The sequence below is a fragment of the Moschus berezovskii genome, chromosome 27 (assembly GCF_049115385.1).
Source record: "Moschus berezovskii isolate FMDL1 chromosome 27, NW_MosBer_1.0, whole genome shotgun sequence".
NCBI classification, from domain to species: domain Eukaryota; kingdom Metazoa; phylum Chordata; class Mammalia; order Artiodactyla; family Moschidae; genus Moschus; species Moschus berezovskii.
In genome coordinates this window covers 24,999,113-25,020,576 of record NC_142486.1, presented here as the reverse complement: position 1 = coordinate 25,020,576, position 21,464 = coordinate 24,999,113, and the positions used below count along the sequence as shown (strand labels likewise).

Here is a 21,464-nt window from a genome sequence, read left to right as displayed (position 1 = left end):
GCCACAGTTTAGTTTATCAACTTCAGGGAATTTAATGTTAACATCTTCCTTTTGCTTCTCCACAGTCCACATTCCAATTTTGTCAGTGGGTTCAGTGTCCTTAATAGTAGATTTTTCTTTCCCCTTTAGTACAGAATCCAGCTCAGGATCACTTACCGTAAAGTAACTTCAAACCTGATTAAGATTTTATTTTTTATTTGATAACATGATGTTCTGGCACTTATCACCTATGATTGGTTGGTGTCCTGACTCACTTAATATAAGAAAATTAGTTCCATATTCTTGTATAAATTTTAGAATTCTTACACATTTTACTCCTTTAAGAATTGTTCACCACTTGCTCATTAAAATGACTCACTATTAAAATTTACTGAGCAGCCACTAGCTATTTCTTGATGGAATGAAAAATGACATAGTTGTACACAGCATGCTCTTGGTCAGTACAGTAGGGTAAATAAAATGTGTAGAGAAGATATTTCATGCTTTTGTGGGTGGTCAGGGTCTCGGGCTCATATGAAGACTGATGTGCATTAAAATTTTAGTTGGGGAATTCCGATAAGACCTTGACTGCCAGTGACCCAATTCACCAAAAACTTGAACGTAATAATTTTAATGCCGTTCATTCCTAACAGACAAGGGAATTATACTATACTGTGACTCTGTTATATGCAAAAGCAACTTATAAAAGATGCCCAGGGGTCAGCCTATGTTCCAGACAACTACCCATATTGGTTGTGAGCCCTTTGTCTTAAGTGGGGGCCACATCAGGAGAATAAAACTGCAAGAGTCTGTGAAGAACTAGCTTACTCCAGGTCTCGGACAGGGAAGGTGCAAGCTGAACCTGAAACATTTTCTTGTGGCAGAAAGTAAGGAAGAATGGCTGCGGGCAGGTGGAATGAGCACAGAAGCAGCTTTAAAGGGGCTGTCATGGGCCCCGATTTGAACATCTAAAGAAATAAATACAATAACGAATTATAATCCATTGAGTAAAATAGGAATGCAGGAGTTGGCCTTTATGATGAATAGGTAAATAGATAGATAGATGAGGGGTAAGGCAGATAGGGGTGCCATCAGCGAAATGTGAAAGAAATGGTAGAGTTGAAAAATCACTGTTTGCAGCCATCTCAGTAAAGACAAGACTCATTCTTCATCCTCAGGCAAGAATTATCAATGAATGCTAAATCTGGAGGGGATGTTCGATGAGGAGCAGGATATTTTCGTATCTCTTCCCGTAGAGTGAGTGTTAGTTGTAAGGGGAAAAATAGTGACTCTGTGGTGGAGAATTTGGACAGCCATTGACAGTCAAAATCTGTATCAGCAAGTGGGATATTGCATGCCTGCAGATACAGTACCCTGAGAAAGACACAGCATCATCCATGTAGCATTCCAGTCGAGAATGCATGGCTGACTAATAAGGAGATAACACTAGTTATGTCCAAATTGAGTTGCATGCTAAAAAGTAATAGCCAAATCATTGCCATCAGTGTTACAGAGGTTAAGGGACTGTTTCAAATCAATACAGACTACAGAGACATGAAAACAGAATGCATTGCATGATCCTGAACTGAATCCTGTACTGCAGAGTGGAAAAAATAACACTGTAAAAAATGTACTGAGACAGCTGATAAGACTGGAATACAAATGATAGATTAAAGTGTTAAAGTTATATCAGTATTAACTTTTCTGAATTTGATAATGACAAAATGGAAATATCAGAGAATATATTTATTCTTGGGAAATACAAATGAAGTATTCAGGGGTGAGGGACATGATACATGCAAACTACTTTAACATGGTTCAGGAAAAATATAATATGTCTTACTACATAGAGAGGATAATAAAACAAAGTTAGCAAAATACTAAAAATTGATGACTTTGGATAAAGAGAGCATACAAGTTTTTTTAAAGCATTTTTAAAAATTATGAAAGTATAAAAACACATTTACAGGAAACTTGGAAAATGCAGAACAAAGTTACATATAGTTCCACTATATATTACAGTTCTTTTTTTAAGTAGATGAATTAAGATTTTTAGTTGGAGTTTTAATATCAAACTCTCAAAAATTAGTAAATGAATACACAGAAAAATAGAAGGATATAATAGACCTGAAAAACACTATGAACCAATTCAACATAGTTAAGTCGTATACAATTTTCACACAACAGCAGGGTACAAATTCAAGTTCCCATAGACTGTAAATCAGGAGACACTGGAACATATCCAGGAACGTAAAACAAGGTGCAAAAATTTCATAGTCTAAAGGTATTGAAATCATACAGAGTCTGTTCTCTTATCACTGTGGAGTTATGTTAGAAATCAGTATCAAAAAATATTTGAAAATAACCCACATATTTTCAAGTATAATGTAACATTTACCAAGAGAGATCTTTGGCTTAGCCACCAAAAGTCTCAAAAAAAAAAAAAAGAAAAATACCGAATGTGATTGCAGAGAAGAAAGCACTTAAATGAGAAATAAACATAAAAATGAGAAGTTAGTATCAAAGGATACTTAAAAAAAAACCCACAAATTTGGAAATTAAATGTCCACTTTTAAATAGTGGATGATTCTAAGAAACTATAACAAGGAAAATTAGAAAATATTTGTAACAGAATAAAAGTGAAAAGAAAATTTATCAGAATTTGTTGTGTACAGCTGAAGTTGCTCAGTGCAGCTAAATACAATGTGGAATCATGAATAAGGTATCATGCAAAAATAATGGACACTAGCATAAAATTTTGTAAAATTTGAACAAAATCTGTATTTTAGTTAATAATACTATATTACATGTTAGTTTCCTGTTTGGAGGTGTTTTTTTTTTTAATGACAGTATTTCTTTAGAGAATTTGTGAGTTACTTTATACTGTTCTTTCAACATTTCTGTAAGTTTGAAATGATTTCACGGTAAAAAGTTACAAATACACAACCTACACATATTTTAAAAATTCTACCATTGGATCAATAGATAGGTGAGGAGATAAAGCAAATAGAGCAAAACGTTAGCCCTTGTAGACTCTCAGTGGTAAGTGGGTGTTGTCTGTATTTTCATTGAATTTTCTTTGTGTTTCACCTTTTCATAATGAAATGTTGAAGGGAAAAAAAAAATCTTTTAAAACATTATTTGTAAGTGTCTTAGTGTTAGTTGCTTAGTTAGTCTGACTCTGTGACCCCCCTGGGCTGTACCCTGCCAGGCTCCTCTGTCCATATAACTCTGCAGGCAAGAATACTGAAGTGGGTAGCCATTCCCTTCTCCAGGGATCTTCCAGACCCAGGAATTGAACCCGGTTTTCCTGCATTGCAGGCAACTTCTTTACCATCTGAGCCACTAGGGAAGCTCATTTGTAGGTGTACTTAAGTAGTTAAGAAAAAGATTTCTTGTTCTAAAGGGTTGCTGTGCAGAAGGTTTCAGGAGCTATTTCAACTAGACCATATTGCACTATCTTTGAATGGTCTGTGTCAGAATATTGTTTGTCATAGCATTTTGAAGTCCTTTTGCTTGATGATCTAGTCAAGTACATAATTATGAAACAGGGTGTATACTATTAGTATTCTTTTTTGACCATGAGCCGTTTACTTTGCAGATGATTTAAACACCAGTGTTTCTAGTATAAGCAGAGTACTTGTCAGTAAATTTTCCCTTCTTGACAGCAAACAAGGATAGGGGTTTATATTTCATTTAGAAAAAGTGCCTCCTTGGTTCTCCCATGCCAAGGCTGTGTCAATAGACTCTGCGCGTGTCAGGGTGAGGGGTGGTAGACATCAGTATCTGGGTATCCAGGACAGGCCTCACAGACTGTGCCATCATCTGTGGGTAGTGTCATGGCCTTTGACCTCACTGTCAGACTCAGACCAGTGTCTCTCCACTGAAGTAGTCAAAAAACCCAGGAATACCATGGGCTAGAATTGTTGTTGTTCAGTTGCTAAGTCGTATCCAGTTTTCTGTGACCCTATAAATTGCAACACCCCAGGCTTCCCTGTCCTTTATTATCTCCCTGAGTTTGCTTAAATTCATGTCCATTGCATCTGTGCTGCCGTCCAACCATCTCATCTTCTGTCATCCCCTTCTCCTCCTGCCTTCAGTCTTTCCTAGCATCTAAGGAGTCAGTTCTTTGCATCAGGTGGCCAAAGTATTGGAGCTTCAGCTTTAGCACTAGCCCTTCCAATGAATATTCAGGGTTGATTTCCTTTAGGATTGACTGGTTTGATCTCCTTGTATCCAAGGGACTCTCAAGAGTCTTCTCTAACACCACAGTTCAAAAGCATCGATTCTTTGGCACTCAGCCTTCTTTATTGGCTAGAATCAGTTCAGTTCAGTTCAGTCGCTCAGTCATGTCCGACTCTTTGCAACCCCATGAATCATAGCACGCCAGGCCTCTGTCCATCACCAACTCCCGGAGTTCACTCAAACTCATGTCCATCGAGTCGGTGATGCCATCCAGCCGTCTCATTCTCTGTTGTCCCTTTCTCCTCCCACCCCCAATCCCTCCCAGCATCAGAGTCTTTTCCAGTGAGTCAACTCTTCGCATGAGGTGGCCAAAGTATTGCAGTCTCAGCTTTAGCATCAGTCCTTCCAATGAACACCCAGGATTGATCTCCTTTAGAATGGACTGGTTGGATCTCCTTGCAGTCCAAGGGACTCTCAAGAGTCTTCTCCAACACCACAGTTCAAAAGCATCAATTCTTCGGCGCTCAGCTTTCTTCACAGTCCAACTCTCACATCCATACATGACCACGGGAAAAACCATAGCCTTGACTAGACGGACCTTGGTTGGCAAAGTAATGTCTCTGCTTTTTAGTATGCTGTCTAGGTTGGTCATAACTTTCCTTCCAAGGAGTAAGCGTCTTTTAATTTCATGGCTGCAATCAGCATCCACAGTGATTTTGGAGCCCCAAAAAATAAAGTCTAACACTGTTTCCACTGTTTCCCCATCTATTTCCCATGAAGTGATGGGACCAGATACCATGATCTTTGTTTTCTGAATGTTGAGCTTCAAGCCAACTTTTTCACTCTCCTCTTTCACTTTCATCAGGAGGCTTTTGAGTTCCTCTTCACTTTCTGCCATAAGGGTGGTGTCATCTGCATATCTGAGGTTATTGATATTTCTCCTGGCAGGCTTGATTCCAGCTTGTGCTTCTTCCAGCCCAGCATTCCTCATGATGTACTCTGCGTATAAGTTAAACAAGCAGGGTGACAATATACAACCTTGACGTACTCCTTTTCCTATTTGGAACCAGTCTGTTGTTCCATGTCCAGTTCTAACTGTTGCTTCCTGACCTGCATACAGGTTACTCAAGAGGCAGGTCAGGTGGTCTGGTATTCCCATCTCTTTCAGTTCCCTGTTGGCTAAAATAGGAATCTGTAAATCATGGCCCATGTAGCCCAAATAATTTTATTGGAACTCACACACACCCATCTGTTTACGTATTGTCAGTGGCTGCTTTCCAGCTATAGTAGCAGAATTGAGTAGTTGTGATGACTTGTATGGCCCTTTATAGACAAAGTTTGCCCACCTCTTGATTATTCATAGCTGACTTGATCAGAGAACTTGGAAGGGTAGGCACTGATCTAAGCACTGTAGCTGAGCGATCCTGTTTAATCCTCACAGTGAGCAAGATACTGCTTTGGAGAAGAGGAGGTTGAGGCTGAGTAGTTCTTTCTCTAAGTCTAGAGTAAAATAGGCAAAATCAGACTGAAACAAGACTTAACCTTACCGAGTAATTCCCTGTTCTTGTGCACACCAAATTTCCCTTATTGTAATTGTGATTGCATGTTATGAGACAGGGTTGCCTTTTTAAAAATATCCAAGTTTTATTAAAGTTGTGTTTTTCATTTTGTTTTTCAGCTTCAGTCAATAATTAAGAAAGTAATTGCACACTTTCACGATTTCTCAGTTCTTTTCTCCGTGGTAAGTAACTATCTGGAACTATTTTTGAAAATTTGTATCTGAGTCAGAGGTCCTTTAATGTCTCAGTAAATTTTTCATGGTGTCCTCTACCAAAAAACTTAACAGTTCCTTTTTTTATTAAAAAAAAAAAAAGTAGGTCTAAACAATTTAAATATTTATATCATAATGACTTAAGCAGCTTAAGCAATAATATTTCTGTTATTGAGAAAATAATAGTCATAGATTGATAGAAAAATATTGTTTTTATTTCATTCATGACTTTTTATGGAATGTGTGTGCCTACTGGATATCATACAACTTCTGAAACCTTGGAACTAAACTGGACATTGATTTTTTTTTTTGCATGGTATCTGCTTTTTATCACACAATTTAATGTTGAAACTGGGAAATATATCAAGCTTATAGTTGTCTCAGTTTCTTGACAGAGTTGAGATTTATTATATTTCCTTAGAAATTTAAAATATCCTATGACACCCTTCTCATTTGCTGCAATGCCCTGGGTATGTACCAGTCTAGTTATGTACCAATCTAGTTACGTACTTCTCTGCAGTAACACTCTCTGCCCCTTCCCTCAGCTTCCCTCTTCCTTCTTCCTGTGTCCACTTCTGTTCTCTCACGGGGCTGTAAGCTTTTGTTTATTTAATGATAGGAATTGTTATTTATTGGATTTTTGCCACACTCCAAGCCCTGTGCTGCTGCTGCTGCTGCTGCTAGGTCACTTCAGTCGTGTCTGACTCTGTGTGACCCCATAGATGGCAGCCCACCAGGCTCCGCCATCCCTGGGATTCTCCAGGCAAGAACACTGGAGTGGGTTGCCATTTCCTTCTCCAATGTGTGAAAGTGAAAAGTGAAAGTGAAGTCGCTCAGTCTTGTCCAACTGGTAGCGACCCCATGGACTGTAGCCCACCAGGCTCCTCTGTCCATGGGATTTTCCAGGCAGGAGTACTGGAGTGGCTTGCCATTGCCTTCTCCGCAAGCCCTGTGCTAGAGCTTTTATAATTTTTTTTTTAATTGAAATATAGTTGGTTTACAATGTTGTGTTAGTTTCAGGTGTATGGTAAAGTGATTCAGTTACACATAAACACAGATTCATTCTTTTTCAGATTTTTTTTCCCATATAGTTTATTATAGAATATTGAGCAGTTCCGTGTGCTGTGAAGTAAATCCTTGTTGGTTATCTATTTTATATATAGTAATGTGTATGTTTTAATCCCAAACTCCTAATTTATCCCTCTCACCTCCTCCCCTTTGGTAGCTATAGTTTGTTTTCTCTCTGAGTCTATTTCTGTTTGTAAATAAGTTCATTTTTATCTTTTCTTTAGATTCCAGATATAAGTGATATGCGATATTTGTCTTTCTGGCTTACTTCACTTTAGTATGATAATCACTAGGTCCATCCATGTTGCTGCAAATGGCATTATTTCATTCCTTTTTGTGACTGAGTAATATTCCATTATATATATGTACCACCTCTTCTTTATCCATTTATCTGTTGATGGGCATTTAGGTTGCCCTATTTCTTGGGTATTGTAAATAATGCTGCAGTGAACATATTGGGGTACATATGTTTTCTGAATTATGGTTTTCTCGAGGTATATGCCCAGTAATGCAATTGCTGTGTCATATGGTAGTTTTATTGTTAGTTTTTAAAGGAACCTCCATACTGTTCTCTGTAGTGGCTGTGCCAATTTACATTCCCAACAGTTTAGGAGGGTTCCTTTTTTCTCCACACTCTCTTCAGCATTTATTACTTGTAGGCTTTTTGATGATGGCCATTCTGACCGTTGTGAGGTGATGTCTCATTGTAGTTTTGATTAGCATTTCTCTAATAATTAGCAGTGTTAAACATCTTTTCATGTGCTTTTTGGCCATCTGTATATCTTTAGAGGAATATCTTTTTAGGTTTTCTGCCCATTTTTAATTGGATTGTTTGTTTTTTGATGCTGAGCTGTATGAGCTGTTTTGTATATTTTGGAGATTAATTCCTTATCAGTCGCATTGTTTGCAAATATTTCCTCCCATTCTGTAGTTTGTCTTTTCATTTTGTCTATGGTTTTCTTTGCTGTGCAGAAGCTTTTAAGTTTAGTTAGGTCTCATTTATTTTTGCTTTTCTCTCCATTACTCTGGAAACAGATCCAAAAAGATATTGCTGCAATTTATGTCAAAGAGTGTTCTGCCTGTATTCTCCTCTAGGAATTTTATAGTACTTAGTCTTACATCTAGGTCTTTAATTGATTTGGAGATTTTTGTGTGCATAATGTTTTCATTTCAGTTTAGTCGCTCAGTTGTGTCTGATTCTTTGTGACCCCCATGGACTGCAGCTCGCCAGGCCTTCCTGTCCATCACCAACTCCCAGAGCTTGCTCAAACTCATGTCCATTGCATCTGTGATGCCATCCAGCCATCTCATCCTCTGTCATCCCCTTCTCCTGCCTTCATTCTTTCCCAGCATCAGGGTCTTTTCTAATGAGTCAACCTTCGTATCAGGTGACCAAAGTATTGGAGCTTCAGCATCAGTCCTTCCAGTGAATGTTCAGGATTGATTTCCTATAGGATTGACCAGTTTGATCTCTGCAGTCCAAGGGACTCTCAAAAGTCTTCTCCAACACCACAGTTCAAAAGCATCAACAGAGTGTTCTAATTTCATTCTTTTACATGTAGCTGTCCAATTTTCCCAGCTCCGCTTACTGAAGAGATTGTCTTTTCTCTATTGTATATTGCCTTCTTTGTTGTAGATTAATTGACCATATGTGCTTGGGTTTATTTCTGGGCTTTCTATACTGTTCCATTGATCTGTATTTCTGTCTCTGTGCCAGAACCATACTTTTTTTGATGATGGTAGCTTTGTGCATAGTCTGAAGTCAGTGAGCCTCTTTCCTCCAGCTCTGTTTTTCTTTCTCAAGATTATTTTGGCTCTTTGAGGTCCTTTTGTGTTTCCATACAAATTAAAAATATTTTGGTTCTAGTTCTGTGAAAAATGCAATTGGTAATTTGATAGAAATTGCATTGAGTCTGTAGGTTGCCTTGGGTATTATAGTCATTCTGACAATATTGATTCTCCCAGTCCAAGAACATGGCCTATCTTTCCTTTTCTTTTGTGTTATTTTTTATTTCTTTCATTAGCATCTTATGGGTTTTGGAGTACTAGGCTTTTGCCTTCTTAGGTAGATTTCTTCCTAGGCATTTTATTCTTTTTGATGCAGTGGTAAATGAGATTGTTTCCTTAATTTCTCTTTCTGACCTTTCATTATGTATAGAAGTACAACAGATTTCTGTGTGTAATTTTTTATCCTGCAGCTTTACCAAATTCGTTGATGAGCTCCAGTAGTTTTCTGCAGTGTCTTTAGGATTTTCTTTCTGTAGTATTGTGTTATCTATAAACAGTGACAGTTTTACTTCTTTTCCAGTTTGGATTTTTTTTTTTTCTTTTTCCTTTTCTGATTGCTGTGTTAGGACTTCCAAAACTATGTTGAATAGAAGTGATAAGAATGGACATCCTTGTTTTGTTCGTGAACTTAGAGGAAATACTTTCAGCTATTCCCTGTTGAGTATGATGTCAGCTGTGCGTTAGTCATACATGGCCTTTATTAGGTTGAGGTAGGTTCCCTCTGCCCACTTTCTGGAGAGTTTTGTTTTTTTTTTCATAAATGGATGGTGAATTTTATCAAAAGCTTTTTCTTCATCTGTTGAAATGATCATAATGGGTTTTATTTTTCCATTTGTTAATGTGGTGTATCATACTGATTGATTTGCGGATATTGAACAATCCTGGCATCCTTGAAATAAATCTCACTTGATCATGGTGTATGATCCCTTTAATGTATTATTGGATTCGGTTTGCTAGTGTCTTGTTAAGGATTTTTGCATCTATGATCATCAGTGATATTTTCCTGCAATTTTGTGTGTGTGTTGTATCTTTGTCTGGTTTTGGTATCAGGGTGATGGTGATTTCACAGAATGAGTTTGGAAGTGTTCCTTCCTTTGCAGTTCTTTGGAATAGCTTCAGAAGAATAGGTGTTAACTTTTCTCTAAACATTGGATAGAATTCACCTGTGAAGCCATCTGGTCCTGGACTTTTGTTTCTTGGGAGTTTCTTAATCACAGATTCAGTTTCAGTGCTTGTGATTGGTCTGTTCATATTTTCTATTTCTTCCTGGTTCGAACTTGGGAGATTGCACCTTTCTAAGAATTTCTCCATTTCTTCTAGGTTGTCCGTTATGTTGGCATATAATTGCTTATAGTAGTAGTCGCTTACAGTCCTTTGTATTTCTGTGGTGTTGGTTGTAACCTCACTTTTTCCATTCCTAATTTTATTGATTTAGACCCTCCCCCACTTTTTTTTTTGATGAGTCTGACTAAAGGTTTATCCGTTTTGTTTATCTTTTTCAGAGAACCAGCTTTTGGTTTCATGGATCTTTTCTATTTACTTGTATGCATTGCCTTAGGTTATTTTTAGAACAGCACTGGGAAGCATGAGTAGTAATGAGTCCCACTTTATAAATGAGGAAACTACCCTGGTGGCTCAGAGGTTAAAGCGTCTGCCTCCAATGCGGGAGACCCGGGTTCGATCCCTGGGTCGGGAAGATCCCCTGGAGAAGGAAACGGTAACCCACTCCAGTATTCTTGCCTGGAGAATCCCATGGACGGAGAGGCCTGGTAGGCTACAGTCCACGGGGTCGCCAAGAGTCGGACACGACTGAGCGACTGCTGAGCGACGGAACGGAAGGGAATGCAAGAAGGGGTGGAGAGCCTTGCCTAAGGGCACACAGGCAGTGAATGTGCAGTCAGCACGCAGAAGCCACTGTTGGAACAACTCTGACTCTGCTTTCTCTGCTGCTCTCTACAACCGTAAAAAGACTGCAACCTCCCTTGCCTTTGGGTACCAAGAAGAGCTTTGTTGCTGTTCAGTCCCTGAGTTGTGTCCAACTCTTTGCGACCCCATGGACTGCAGCACGCCAGGCTCCTTTGTCCTTCACTGTCTCTTGGAGTTTGCTCAGATTCATGTCCATTGAGTCGGTGATGCCATCCAACCATCTCATCCCCTGTCGCCCTCTTCTTCTCCTGCCCTGAATCTTTCCCAGCATCAGGGTCTTTTCCAGTGAGTTGGCTCTTCACATCAGGTGACCAAAATATTGGAGCTTCAGCTTCAGCATCTATCCTTCCAATGAATACTCAGGGCTGATTTCCTTTAGGATTGATTGACTGATTTGATCTCCTTGTTGTCCAGGGATCTCAAGAGTCTTCTCCAGCACCACAGTTGAAAGCATCAGTTCTTCAGCAGTCAGCATTCTTTATAATCCAGCTCTTACATCCATATATGACTACTGGAAAAACTGTAGCTTTGACTAGACAGACCTTTGTCAAAAAAGTGAAGTCTCTGCTTTTAGTACACTGTCTAGGTTTGTTATAGCTTTCCTTCCAAGGAGCAAGTGTCTTCTAATTTCATGGCTACAGTCACCATCTGCAGTGATTTTGGAGCCCAAAGAAAATAAAATCTGTCACTGCCTCCACTTTTTCTCCTTCTGTTTGCCATGAAGTGATGGGACAGGATACCATGATCTTAGTTTTTTGAATGTTGGGTTTTCAGTCAATTTTTACCATCTTTCACCCTCATCAAGAGGCTCTTTAGTTCTCTTTCATGGATCACAGCCTTGTCATGGTGAAGGGGCATAACTCAGTGAAGCTATGAGCCATGCTGTGCAGGGTCACCCAGGATGGACAGGTCTTAGTGAAGAGTTCTGACAAAATGTGGTCAACTGGAGGAGGAAATGGCAAACCTACTGCAAGTATTCTTGCTGTGAGAACCCCGTGAACAGTATGAACTTATACTTACCTAAAGGTTTTCCAGGACTTCCCTGGTGGTTCAGTTCAGTTCAGTCGCACAGTCGTGTCCGACTCTCCATGACCCCATGAATCACAGCACGCCAGGCCTCCCTGTCCATCACCAACTCCCAGAGTTCACTCAAACTCATATCCACAGAGTCGGTGATGCCATCCAGCCATCTCATTCTCTGTTGTCCCCTTCTCCTCCCGCCTCCAACCTTTCCCAGCATCAGAGTCTTTTCCAGTGAGTCAACTCGTCACATGAGGTGGCCAAAGTATTGCAGTTTCAGCTTTAGCATCAGTCCTTCCAATGAACACCCAGACTAGACTAGATTATCCCTGGTGGTACAGTGGATAAAAATCTGCCTACCAATGCAGGGAAGACAAGTTCGATCCCTTGACCACACAGCACATGCCGCGAAGCAACTGAAACCTGAGTTGTGTGCCACAACTGCTGAGCCCTTGTGCTGCAACTACTGAAGCCTGCACACCTAGAGCCTATTCTCCGCAACAGGAGAGGCCACTTTAATGAGAAGCCTATGCTCCACAATGAAGAGTAGCTCCTGCTCTCTGCAACTAGAGAAAGCCCATGGCAGCAATGAAAATGCAGCACAACCAAAAATGAATACATAAATAATTTTTTAAAAAGCGTTGCCCGGGTGATTCACCGAAATAGTAACTGGTCCCAGCCCTGATCCCTGGGCACATGTAATTTATTTTAATAGTAATAGTTTTGAAAAACCTCAGAGTCTGGGACTTCTCTGGTGGTACAGTGGTTAAGAATCCACCTGCCAGTGCAGGGAACATAGGTTCAATCCCTGGTCCAGGAAGACCCCACGTGTCGCAGAGCAGCTAAGCCCATGTGCCACAGTTACTGGCTAGAGCCCTCTAGCTGCAACTCCTGAGCCCATGTGCCACAGGTACTGAAGCCTGCGTTCTCTAGGGCCCTTGAGCAGCAACTGATGAGCTGCTGTGCGTAACTGCTGAACGCCCCAGCCCTAGGGTCAGCAAGCTGCAACTACTGAGCCTGCGCTCCACGGCAAGAGAAGCCACCGCAATGAGAAGCCTGCACACCACAACTCGATAGTAGCTCCCCACTTTCCGCAACTAGAGAAAGCCCGTGTGCAGCAACGAAGACCCAATGTGGCTGAAAATGAATAAATAAAGCAGTGTGTGCGTGTGAAAAATAAATGATTAAAATGGCTGCTGCCCTGTGACAACCTGGAAGGGTGGGATGGGCTGGGAGGAGAGAGGTCTGAGAGGAAGGGGACACAGGTGCACCTCTGCCTGACTCATGGTGATGTATGGCAGAAGCCAACACACTATTGTAAAGCAATTATCCTTCACTTCAAAATAAATACATGTTTTTTTAAAGGCCCATGTTATGTTAGAAAAAACAAAAAACACCTCAGAGTCTTCTTGCTTTCACATGAGTTCTGATTGGACCTGCCTCAGAAAGACAAAAGACCTTCAAAGAAAAAGTAACCCATAAATCTCTTCTAGTAACTTGTGTAAATTGCAGGTAGAGTGCTTTTTTTTTTTTTTTTTTTTTTTTTAGGAAAAATTTCTGCCATTTCTGGACATGTTCCAAAAAGAGAGTGTCCGGGTGGAGGTTTGCAAATGCATCATGGAAGTTTTTATCAAGTAAGTATAGCACAAAGTAATCAGAAGCTTAGATTCCCACTGCCCTTTTGAAACCTGTTGATAAGAAATCAATTTATGCACTCTGAGGCCCTGTGATGCAATGATGTATTTATACCTAAAATAACATTGAGAGGAGACCCACATTAAAAGGAGCAGTCATGATAAAAGTTTATAATTAGCTCTTAAGAAGACAAAGTAATAAATATAAATATTAGATGGGCTGACCATCACCCACATCTCACTCCTGTGAGTTTTGGGAAGGAGCAATCTATTGATGTACTATTTATTTAGGGAGTTTTAAGATTTTAAAATAGTCTCATACCAGAGCTTGAAAGATTTCTATCTTCAATGTGTAGATTTATGATAGGTTTTCAATTTAATTCCTTTCCTTTTATTGATTAAATCTGTTTCCCAAAACTGTCTGTTGCTGGTGGTATGTGAAATACTTTGATAGTACATGGAAGAGAAATTTTTATTTTAAAAATGTATATTTATTTTAAAGTATATTAGATAATATATAACTAGTTTAATCAGTGACTTCTAATGAATGTATTTTTCTTTAGAACAGGGTTAAGTTAAAGCTAAACCGACTTTAAACATTAAGTATGCAGATATGATAAAAAAAAAATATGTGTGTAAAAATGAAGCTCAAATAACAGAGTTTGGAAAATTGAGTTAGAAGTTAGTTGAGTATATGTTTTAAGCTTTCCTTGTATTTTCTTTCTAAAAGATTAATTCCATGTGATTAAAATGAGTATACCTACTTTACTTTCATAAAAATTTGTTGTAAGAGCTTATCTTTTGAGAAACTGAATTAATAATTTTGTGTGCACTTAACACAGTGGTAGATAGCTTCAAGGGTTCAAGAAACATGGTAAGAAAACAAGATTTGCCCTTTGCCTGGCTTAGGAAATGTGGCAATTTTACCATGATTTTGCAGTTGGGAGAAGTTATGTTAGAAGAGCAAACTTGTTAGTTAAAGAAAAATTCAGAGAAAACTAGAACATTGCCCATTTCTGGTGAGCCGGGCTGTTAGATGCTGCTGCTGCTGCTAAGTCACTTCAGTCGTGTCCGACTCTATGCGACCCCATGGACGGCAGCCCACCAGGCTCCTCTGTTAGATGACAACCAGATAATTTACTGCTTCTCACATACATCCCGTAGATGAGAACTAAATCTATGCTTTTAGTGCTCGGTGTAGATGGCTTTCACTCTTATCCCCAAATGTCTCCTAGGCATCAGCAGGAGCCCACCAAGGACCCCGTGATTCTGAACGCCCTTTTGCACGTTTGCAAGACCATGCACGACTCTGTGAAGTAAGCCACGCTTGAGGCTGAAACGAGCCTGGATTGAGTCTTAATGCCACATAATAGTGCATTAGGGAATCACTGCTTTAAGTGGCCGCTGTGAATAATATTATTTTATGGGTTCTATTAAGATTCTTGTTAACAAGGACATTCCAATCCAGGGGAGGAGGGAGGCTGAGCTGAGGGTAATCTTCCAGAGAAAATGAGATGGCAGATGTTTTTACAAAGGGATTTCTGTTGTGAGGAAAAGGCTGGTTTCATCCAAGTGAACTTATGCTACGGGTCTCCTGGAGACTTCTGAGAGCAGCAGTCTGATAATGAGTTCACTCATCCAGTAACAGAGCCTTCAAAGTTTTTCTCATTATTAGCCAGTTATTTGAAATTCAAATGAAGTTGCCTATATTCCTTACACGAAGGACCTCATTTGTTCAGTATACTTGAGGCTCAGACCTAGTCACCGGCCTTACCTTTGGGTCAAAAGCCAGATTATCTCCTTTGCTTTCTAGTTTAAGGTATTTGTCATTTTTTTCTTTTTCTTTTTCATTACATGTTTCCATTTGACTGTGCTTGAGGCAATTCCTGCTTCTCTGTGGCTGAAATTTTGATCCCTAAAGAATTTTTAAACACAGCAGCTTGATTCGCTGGAAAATGTTACAAGAACTGAGAAAATTGTTTTGGAACTTAACCATCAACTAGATGAATTGTGTTTCTTTTGTTTTGTTTTTTCCCCCCTGAATTGTAGAATCTTTATTTTCATGACCTGTGCTTTCAACTTCGTTAGTTATTAAAATCAAAATATCAAAGCTTTTCATAATAAATAGAACTGATAGACTTTCGGTGTACAAAAATGCATAAAGACCCAAAAGACATTTAAGAAAGTACTTGTATTAGTAGGACATTCGTTTTTGGCCTAAGTAAAATAGCGGATGTATTTCTCTTGTGAGAAGTGGAGCCGGAAGGCCAGGGTAGGGTAGCTCTGCTCTAGAACATCATCCAGGTTTCTTATCCTCCAGCTCTCCTGTCCCTCTAGGGTGTTGTGCTTGTCTTCCTGGTAGAGATGGCTTACCTCAACCATGTTCATGTTGCAGCCTGCAGGCATCAGAGGACAGCAGCTTCCTTTTAGGGACACAGTTTGGGAGGCTTTGCACATCACTTGCATTCGCATCCCATTGGCCAGAAGTGTCATGTATCTACTTGTGGCCTCAAAGGAGCTTTGGGAAATGTAGTCTCAAAGAATGAAGGGGACAGTGCATATTGGAGGACAGTATGCTGATTTTGCCAATATAGACTTGTTTTCCCTTAGAAGAAGAACCTTGGTCCTTGACTCTTAAAAAAAACAATTTGGGAAACCGTTTATAAACCTTCACATGTATTATCAAAACTATAAGGACTTGACATTTTCTCATTTATATTTATACTAACTTTGCTATTAAACAGAAGCAGCTGAGATCTGTGGTTTACTTTAAGCTGTATTTCCAGAATAAGGTAGATTGATGAATGGAGGGTGGAATGGAGGGTTATGTGATAAAGCAAATATTATAAAATGATAATAGTAGGGTGTTGACTGTATAATTTTCAACTTTACTACATTTACACCTTTTTATTGTAAAATGTTGAATGAAAGTTCTCTGGAATACAAAATTTGAAGTTGAACTTTGCTATCCAAATTCCAAAGAAGGGAGAATTACCTTCTCTTTCGCTGTTAATGAATATATCTTGAGAACAGCGTCTCTAAGAGAGATGAGAAGCACATTTAAATTATGTTAATTTAGATTGCATATTTTCATCAAAAGAAACACAAATATGGGAGTTTTTTAAATCTAGAAAATGCAAAATGTTCTTATCTGTTAAATTACTTATTTCTCATTTATTTTTTTCCTTTGGAAACTTTCATTTATTACCTCAATGTCAATTATGTACGATTATTGATTTTAGTGCACTCACTCTTGAAGATGAGAAAAGAATGCTGGCATATTTGATTAATGGATTTATAAAAATGGTAAGTATTGGGGAAGAAGTTTCAGTGTACTTAGAAATGTGATGTAATTGTTTATCCTTCCTCTGGTGACAGCAGTTAACATTATGTTCCCTGGTGCTTTTCATTTTTATGGAGATAAGATGAAATTAGAAAACAGCTTATATTAGCCAGCACTCCCCTGGGGGCAAGGAGAGCCAAGACAAACTGGCTTAAGGAAAAAATTAAAAGGGGATGGTGGAAGAGGGACTGGCTGATGTGACATAAAGTCCAGGGGTGGAACTCTCGGAAGGAGCAGCTGGACTTGGGGTCTCCGTAGTGTCATCAGGAACTGCTGTGTGCGTCTTTGGCTCATGGCTCTTCTCTCCTGGCATCCCTCCCAGGCAGGCTTACTCCCCACGAGAGCCCCAGGTTTCCATTCTTTGCAGTTCTGCAGCGCAGCAGGAAGAGCTCCAGCAGAAGTTCTAGGGCTGAGTCTTTGGATTAATTTGGGTCACCAGCTCGTCCCTGAGCAAATTGCTGCTGTGAGAAAGAAGGAACACACCGGCCAGGCCAGGGAGACAGGCACCTCTGGGCAGCCAAACCATGTGGATCCGGAGTGGGAGAAGAGACTTCCTTTTTTTCTTTTTTCAAGGAAGCCAATTTAAATTCTTTCATTTTTATTTTTTAAATTATTGTTACATTTTTTGGCTGTGCCATATGGCTTGCAGAATCCTCAGTTCCCTGACCAGGGATTGAACCTGGGCCACGGCAGTGAGAGCCCAGAATTCTAAGCTGTCGGCTACTGGGGGACCCGTGGAGAAGGGACTTCCTGAAGCACCTGATGTGCTGCTCTTCGATGCTGCTGAAAACAATTTGGGGAGTGGGTGAGGGTGAAATGTCAAGTGTCCACTCGCCATTCATCCTCGTTACTCAGCACTACATGACAGCACATCCCAAACTTAGTGTCTTAGCGTGACAGTGTTTTATTCTTCTGAGTCTGTGCTTTGACTGGGTAACCAGGCCTCTCCATGTGATGTCAGAAGTATGTCAGAACTGGGGCTGGAGGATCCAGGACGGTCCTGAGCATGTGTTTGGGGTCTTGGTGCTGGCTCTTTCCTGGGGCAGCTCATTTCTCCGTCATGGGACCTCTTTCTCTCCGTCGTCCTCTCAACATTTGCTCACGTCTGGGCTTTGGCCTGGTGAGGGCAGACTCAGAAGCTGCCGGGCCTTTGGAGGTTTAGAAATCACACAGTGATCAGTGTTGCTGCCTGCTTCATTCTGTTAGTCAAAGCAAGTCCCAGGGCCAGCTGTCTGGAGGGAAGGGAAAGCAGACCCACACCCAGCTGGGAAGAGTCCACAGGGACACTGGGGAGGAACGAGCGAAGTGGGCAGCATTGTTGCAGGTTTCATCGGGAACAACCACCTTTCCATCCCAGCCAGAACAACCTTTGCCTTAAATCTCAGTGCACGAAACTAAAATACCCACTTCAGCCAGTATCTCCTGTTAGAAATGTCAAGACAAAAGCTGACTGAGATGAAAATAACTAGGTCACTTTGAAAATCACCTTGAAAAATGTGACTCATTCAATAACAGAGGTTGATTTAACTATGGTAAAATACCAATTCTGATGAAAATTCAGGATAAGCCTTTTCATTCCCATGTTAGGAAATGTACCTGTGTTTGATCCTAGGTGCCTCTATTGTTCCCTTAATTTATATGCTGTTCTTGTGATATTTATCCTTTTATGGGTTTGTCTGAAAACCACTAAGTTTTAATGGGAAAGAATATGAGAAAATAAGATGTGAAACTTGATAGCTGTTGTGGAAATTATGACTTTAAACCTCTTCTGGACAGAAATGATTGTTGTAGCAGTAAAGTTTGTCCTACCAACCAGCTGTTCATAAATTCGAAGAAATAGGAGAAGAAAAAGTTTTTAATGGTGGATTAACATCCATCGATGTCTCCAGCAGCCACCAGTGAGCTGCTAAAGGTTGGAATCCCCATCAGGAAGCAGAAATGTGTGGCCCTTATTAGGGAATCCCTCTGACAAATGACTTCCAGTCACCAAATCTATGTGAAAAGGCTGCAGCTGACACCCAAAATGCCACAATTTCCTTTCCAGTGGTTTCCTTCTAGCCTCAGAAATCCTCTTTGCATTTTGAGATTTGTTTTATACCCTTTGTTTGGTCTTTTTATGTTCTACTCCAATGCCCATGTCATGAAGATGAGGTGGTAATAGTAACGTTTCTGCTATATGCTGGCTAAAGTAATGTGACAGCTAGTTAGAGTATATTCCAGTTCACGGATGTGTGTGTTTGCTTACATACCCTTGAGATACCACCCAGCTTTATCTGTGGAATTTTTGGTGTCTTGTCATTGTAGCACCTCCCCTGTCCCCATAAAACTCAGGAGGAGCTTTTCCAATTGTGTGCTTACAGCTGCCTAGAGATAACATTGTCACTTCTTTCTCCTTGATTCTAGGTGTCCTTTGGCCGTGATTTTGAACAACAGCTGAGTTTTTATGTTGAGGCCAGGTCAATGTTTTGCAATCTGGAACCTGTTCTTGTACAGTTGATTCACGTAAGGATTTTCACTCATTGATTTATTCTCTCAATACATGTTTATTGATCATTGATATACCACGCACTAGTTTTAATCTGAGATTCTTCTGGCCTCATATTGCTTCTGCTCCCAAGGCATGAAAGATGTTTTCTCAAAGGTTAATAAAATCTACAATTTTGCTTGAGCCTTAGAGTGGTTTAATTGGCCTCTTTTTCTCTGAACTTTGCATATTCTCACTCCTGCATGTCAACAGTGAAGAGTTGAGTGAGTTGTAGTGATTATTTAGTATAGAAATTAACCTAGTTAGAACTCCTTGTTACCTAACCAGAGTCCCAGCTTTCTTGGTTCACAGTGCCTTTTAGTAACTTTTCATGATGCCCTTAGGCAAAAAGGAAGAGATAACAGTTCTGTTTATTAAGAAATTAGTCTCAAGCAACTTAAGAATTTGTGCCCTAACAGCTTGCTCTCTGAACCAACAATTTATGTAAATTGAAAAAAAAATTAGTATATTTGCATTCCATTTAAAATCATCATAATTACTTACTAATGAAGTATATGTACCTCTAGGCATTTCTTGACTTCTCAAACCTTGAAATCAGATGGGACACCATTACCCTATTTCTTGTTCCAGATAGATTTCTTTTCCCCCTACATTAATGTTTGCACAGTACTTTTTGTCACGGCAGTTGCTAAAAACCCAGTTTTGCAAAGATATGGCATCACTGCAAGGAAGGTACCATGTCTGTGAGCTACCTCACACAAGTGCTTTGCATAGTGTTCAACAGTTGAGCCCTTCTGTAGTTATCCAAAACATGGGATGCCCCTCTGATTTTCCTGTAACACCCTGGGGTGTCATGGTAAACATTTTGGGAACCATAGGTCCAAACGTCTCATTTTTGTGAAAAGATTCCCTAAGGCTCTTGAATTGCTTCATGTAAATTTAAGGAAAATGACCTTTCTATATATTTGTTCTCTGATTATCAAATTTTGTAGCATTAGTAAACTTAAGACCTAAATGTAGAGACTTGTAAGTCAGGGGAGTTAATAGTACTCAGCCTGTAAAGTCATGAGGAGTAAATGAGCTTAAGAATGTACAGCACCTAGAACGGCACCTGGTGTGCTCTAAGCGATAACGCGGCTGCTCTTACTGTTCTTACGGTTAGCGTTAGTGCTGCAGAGGTATTTTGTATGGTCTACGTTCAGGTTTGGAGGTTTCTCTTAAGATCTCTAAGATCTTAAGCTTAGTGTGTGGGATTTCTGGAAATGGAGTAAGTGAACCCTGGCTATTCATTAAGCCAGAAAATGGTCATTTATCATGCCAGCTGATAGGCATGACTTAACTCAGTGAGTGCCCCTTGGAGATGTTTGCTCAAGCCAAGATTTAATCTGGCCTGATGACCCCTTGGCCATTTCAGGGTTTGCTGCTCACCAGTCTTGGTTCCGGAACCGGTTTTGGTTCTGGTTAGCTTGTTCTCATTGACTTGTATACAGTCAACATTCAAATCTCTTTGGAAGATATTTAATCTGAATTAACCATCATTTCATTCCCATTTCTGTTTTACTTTTTAATCTATAGAGTGTGAACCGGTTGGCAATGGAAACAAGGAAAGTAATGAAGGGAAATCATTCTAGAAAGACCGCTGCATTTGTCCGGGTATGTTTTAAAGATAAGACTTACTTTGAACTCCAGTGGGCTGTTTCTTACACAAGTTTCTGAATTGTTCCTCCCAGAAAAAGATTAAGGGTGATTTAATGTTGATTTTCCAGATTTTTCCTTACATATTCATGGACTGACCGGTTTTCTTAATGTTTTCAAAAGAAACAATCAAAGGGGTCGGTCGGAATTTTGATATGTATTAGGGGAGGTGGTTGATATGGATTTCCATTTTTGTATGCCAGCTGAATTATCTCTGGCTCAAGCCAGTAACTGGAAAGCCTAGGACCTTTTTTCCTCTTGTCAAGTTCCCAGCTTTGGAATAAATTTGTTTCTTGAGTAAGCTGCTCAAAATTTTATCAAAGCAATACATATCCATGCTTTAAAAATAAAATCATACTGAAAAGATGATAGTGAAAATAAGCTTCCCAGCCCTGCCCTTTCTCACCATATACCTCTCTCCTCACAGTCTCTCTTTAGCAGTTTCTTCTTCAAAGTACCAATTAATTCATTTTTAACTAATTGGTTTTAACAACTGCTTCTTTAAATGATCAATATTAGGTGTTATCTGTTCACTTCCTGTGATGACAGATGAAGATTTAGTTTTGTACA

At 39.6% G+C, this 21,464-nt stretch overlaps 1 protein-coding gene across 4 annotated transcripts in view; it reads left to right on the top strand.

The window, feature by feature from the left end:
- Window positions 1-21,464, top strand: part of VPS35L (VPS35 endosomal protein sorting factor like) — a 146,335-nt gene that overhangs the window by 82,212 nt on the left and 42,659 nt on the right. For all 4 annotated transcript variants that reach the window (XM_088833183.1, XM_055409583.2, XM_088833181.1 and 1 more), the window contains 6 exons: window positions 5,843-5,905; window positions 13,286-13,371; window positions 14,607-14,687; window positions 16,614-16,677; window positions 19,118-19,216; window positions 20,775-20,852. In XM_088833183.1, the coding sequence (XP_088689309.1) occupies window positions 5,843-5,905; window positions 13,286-13,371; window positions 14,607-14,687; window positions 16,614-16,677; window positions 19,118-19,216; window positions 20,775-20,852 (471 nt within the window). The remainder of the gene's footprint in view (window positions 1-5,842; window positions 5,906-13,285; window positions 13,372-14,606; window positions 14,688-16,613; window positions 16,678-19,117; window positions 19,217-20,774; window positions 20,853-21,464) is intronic.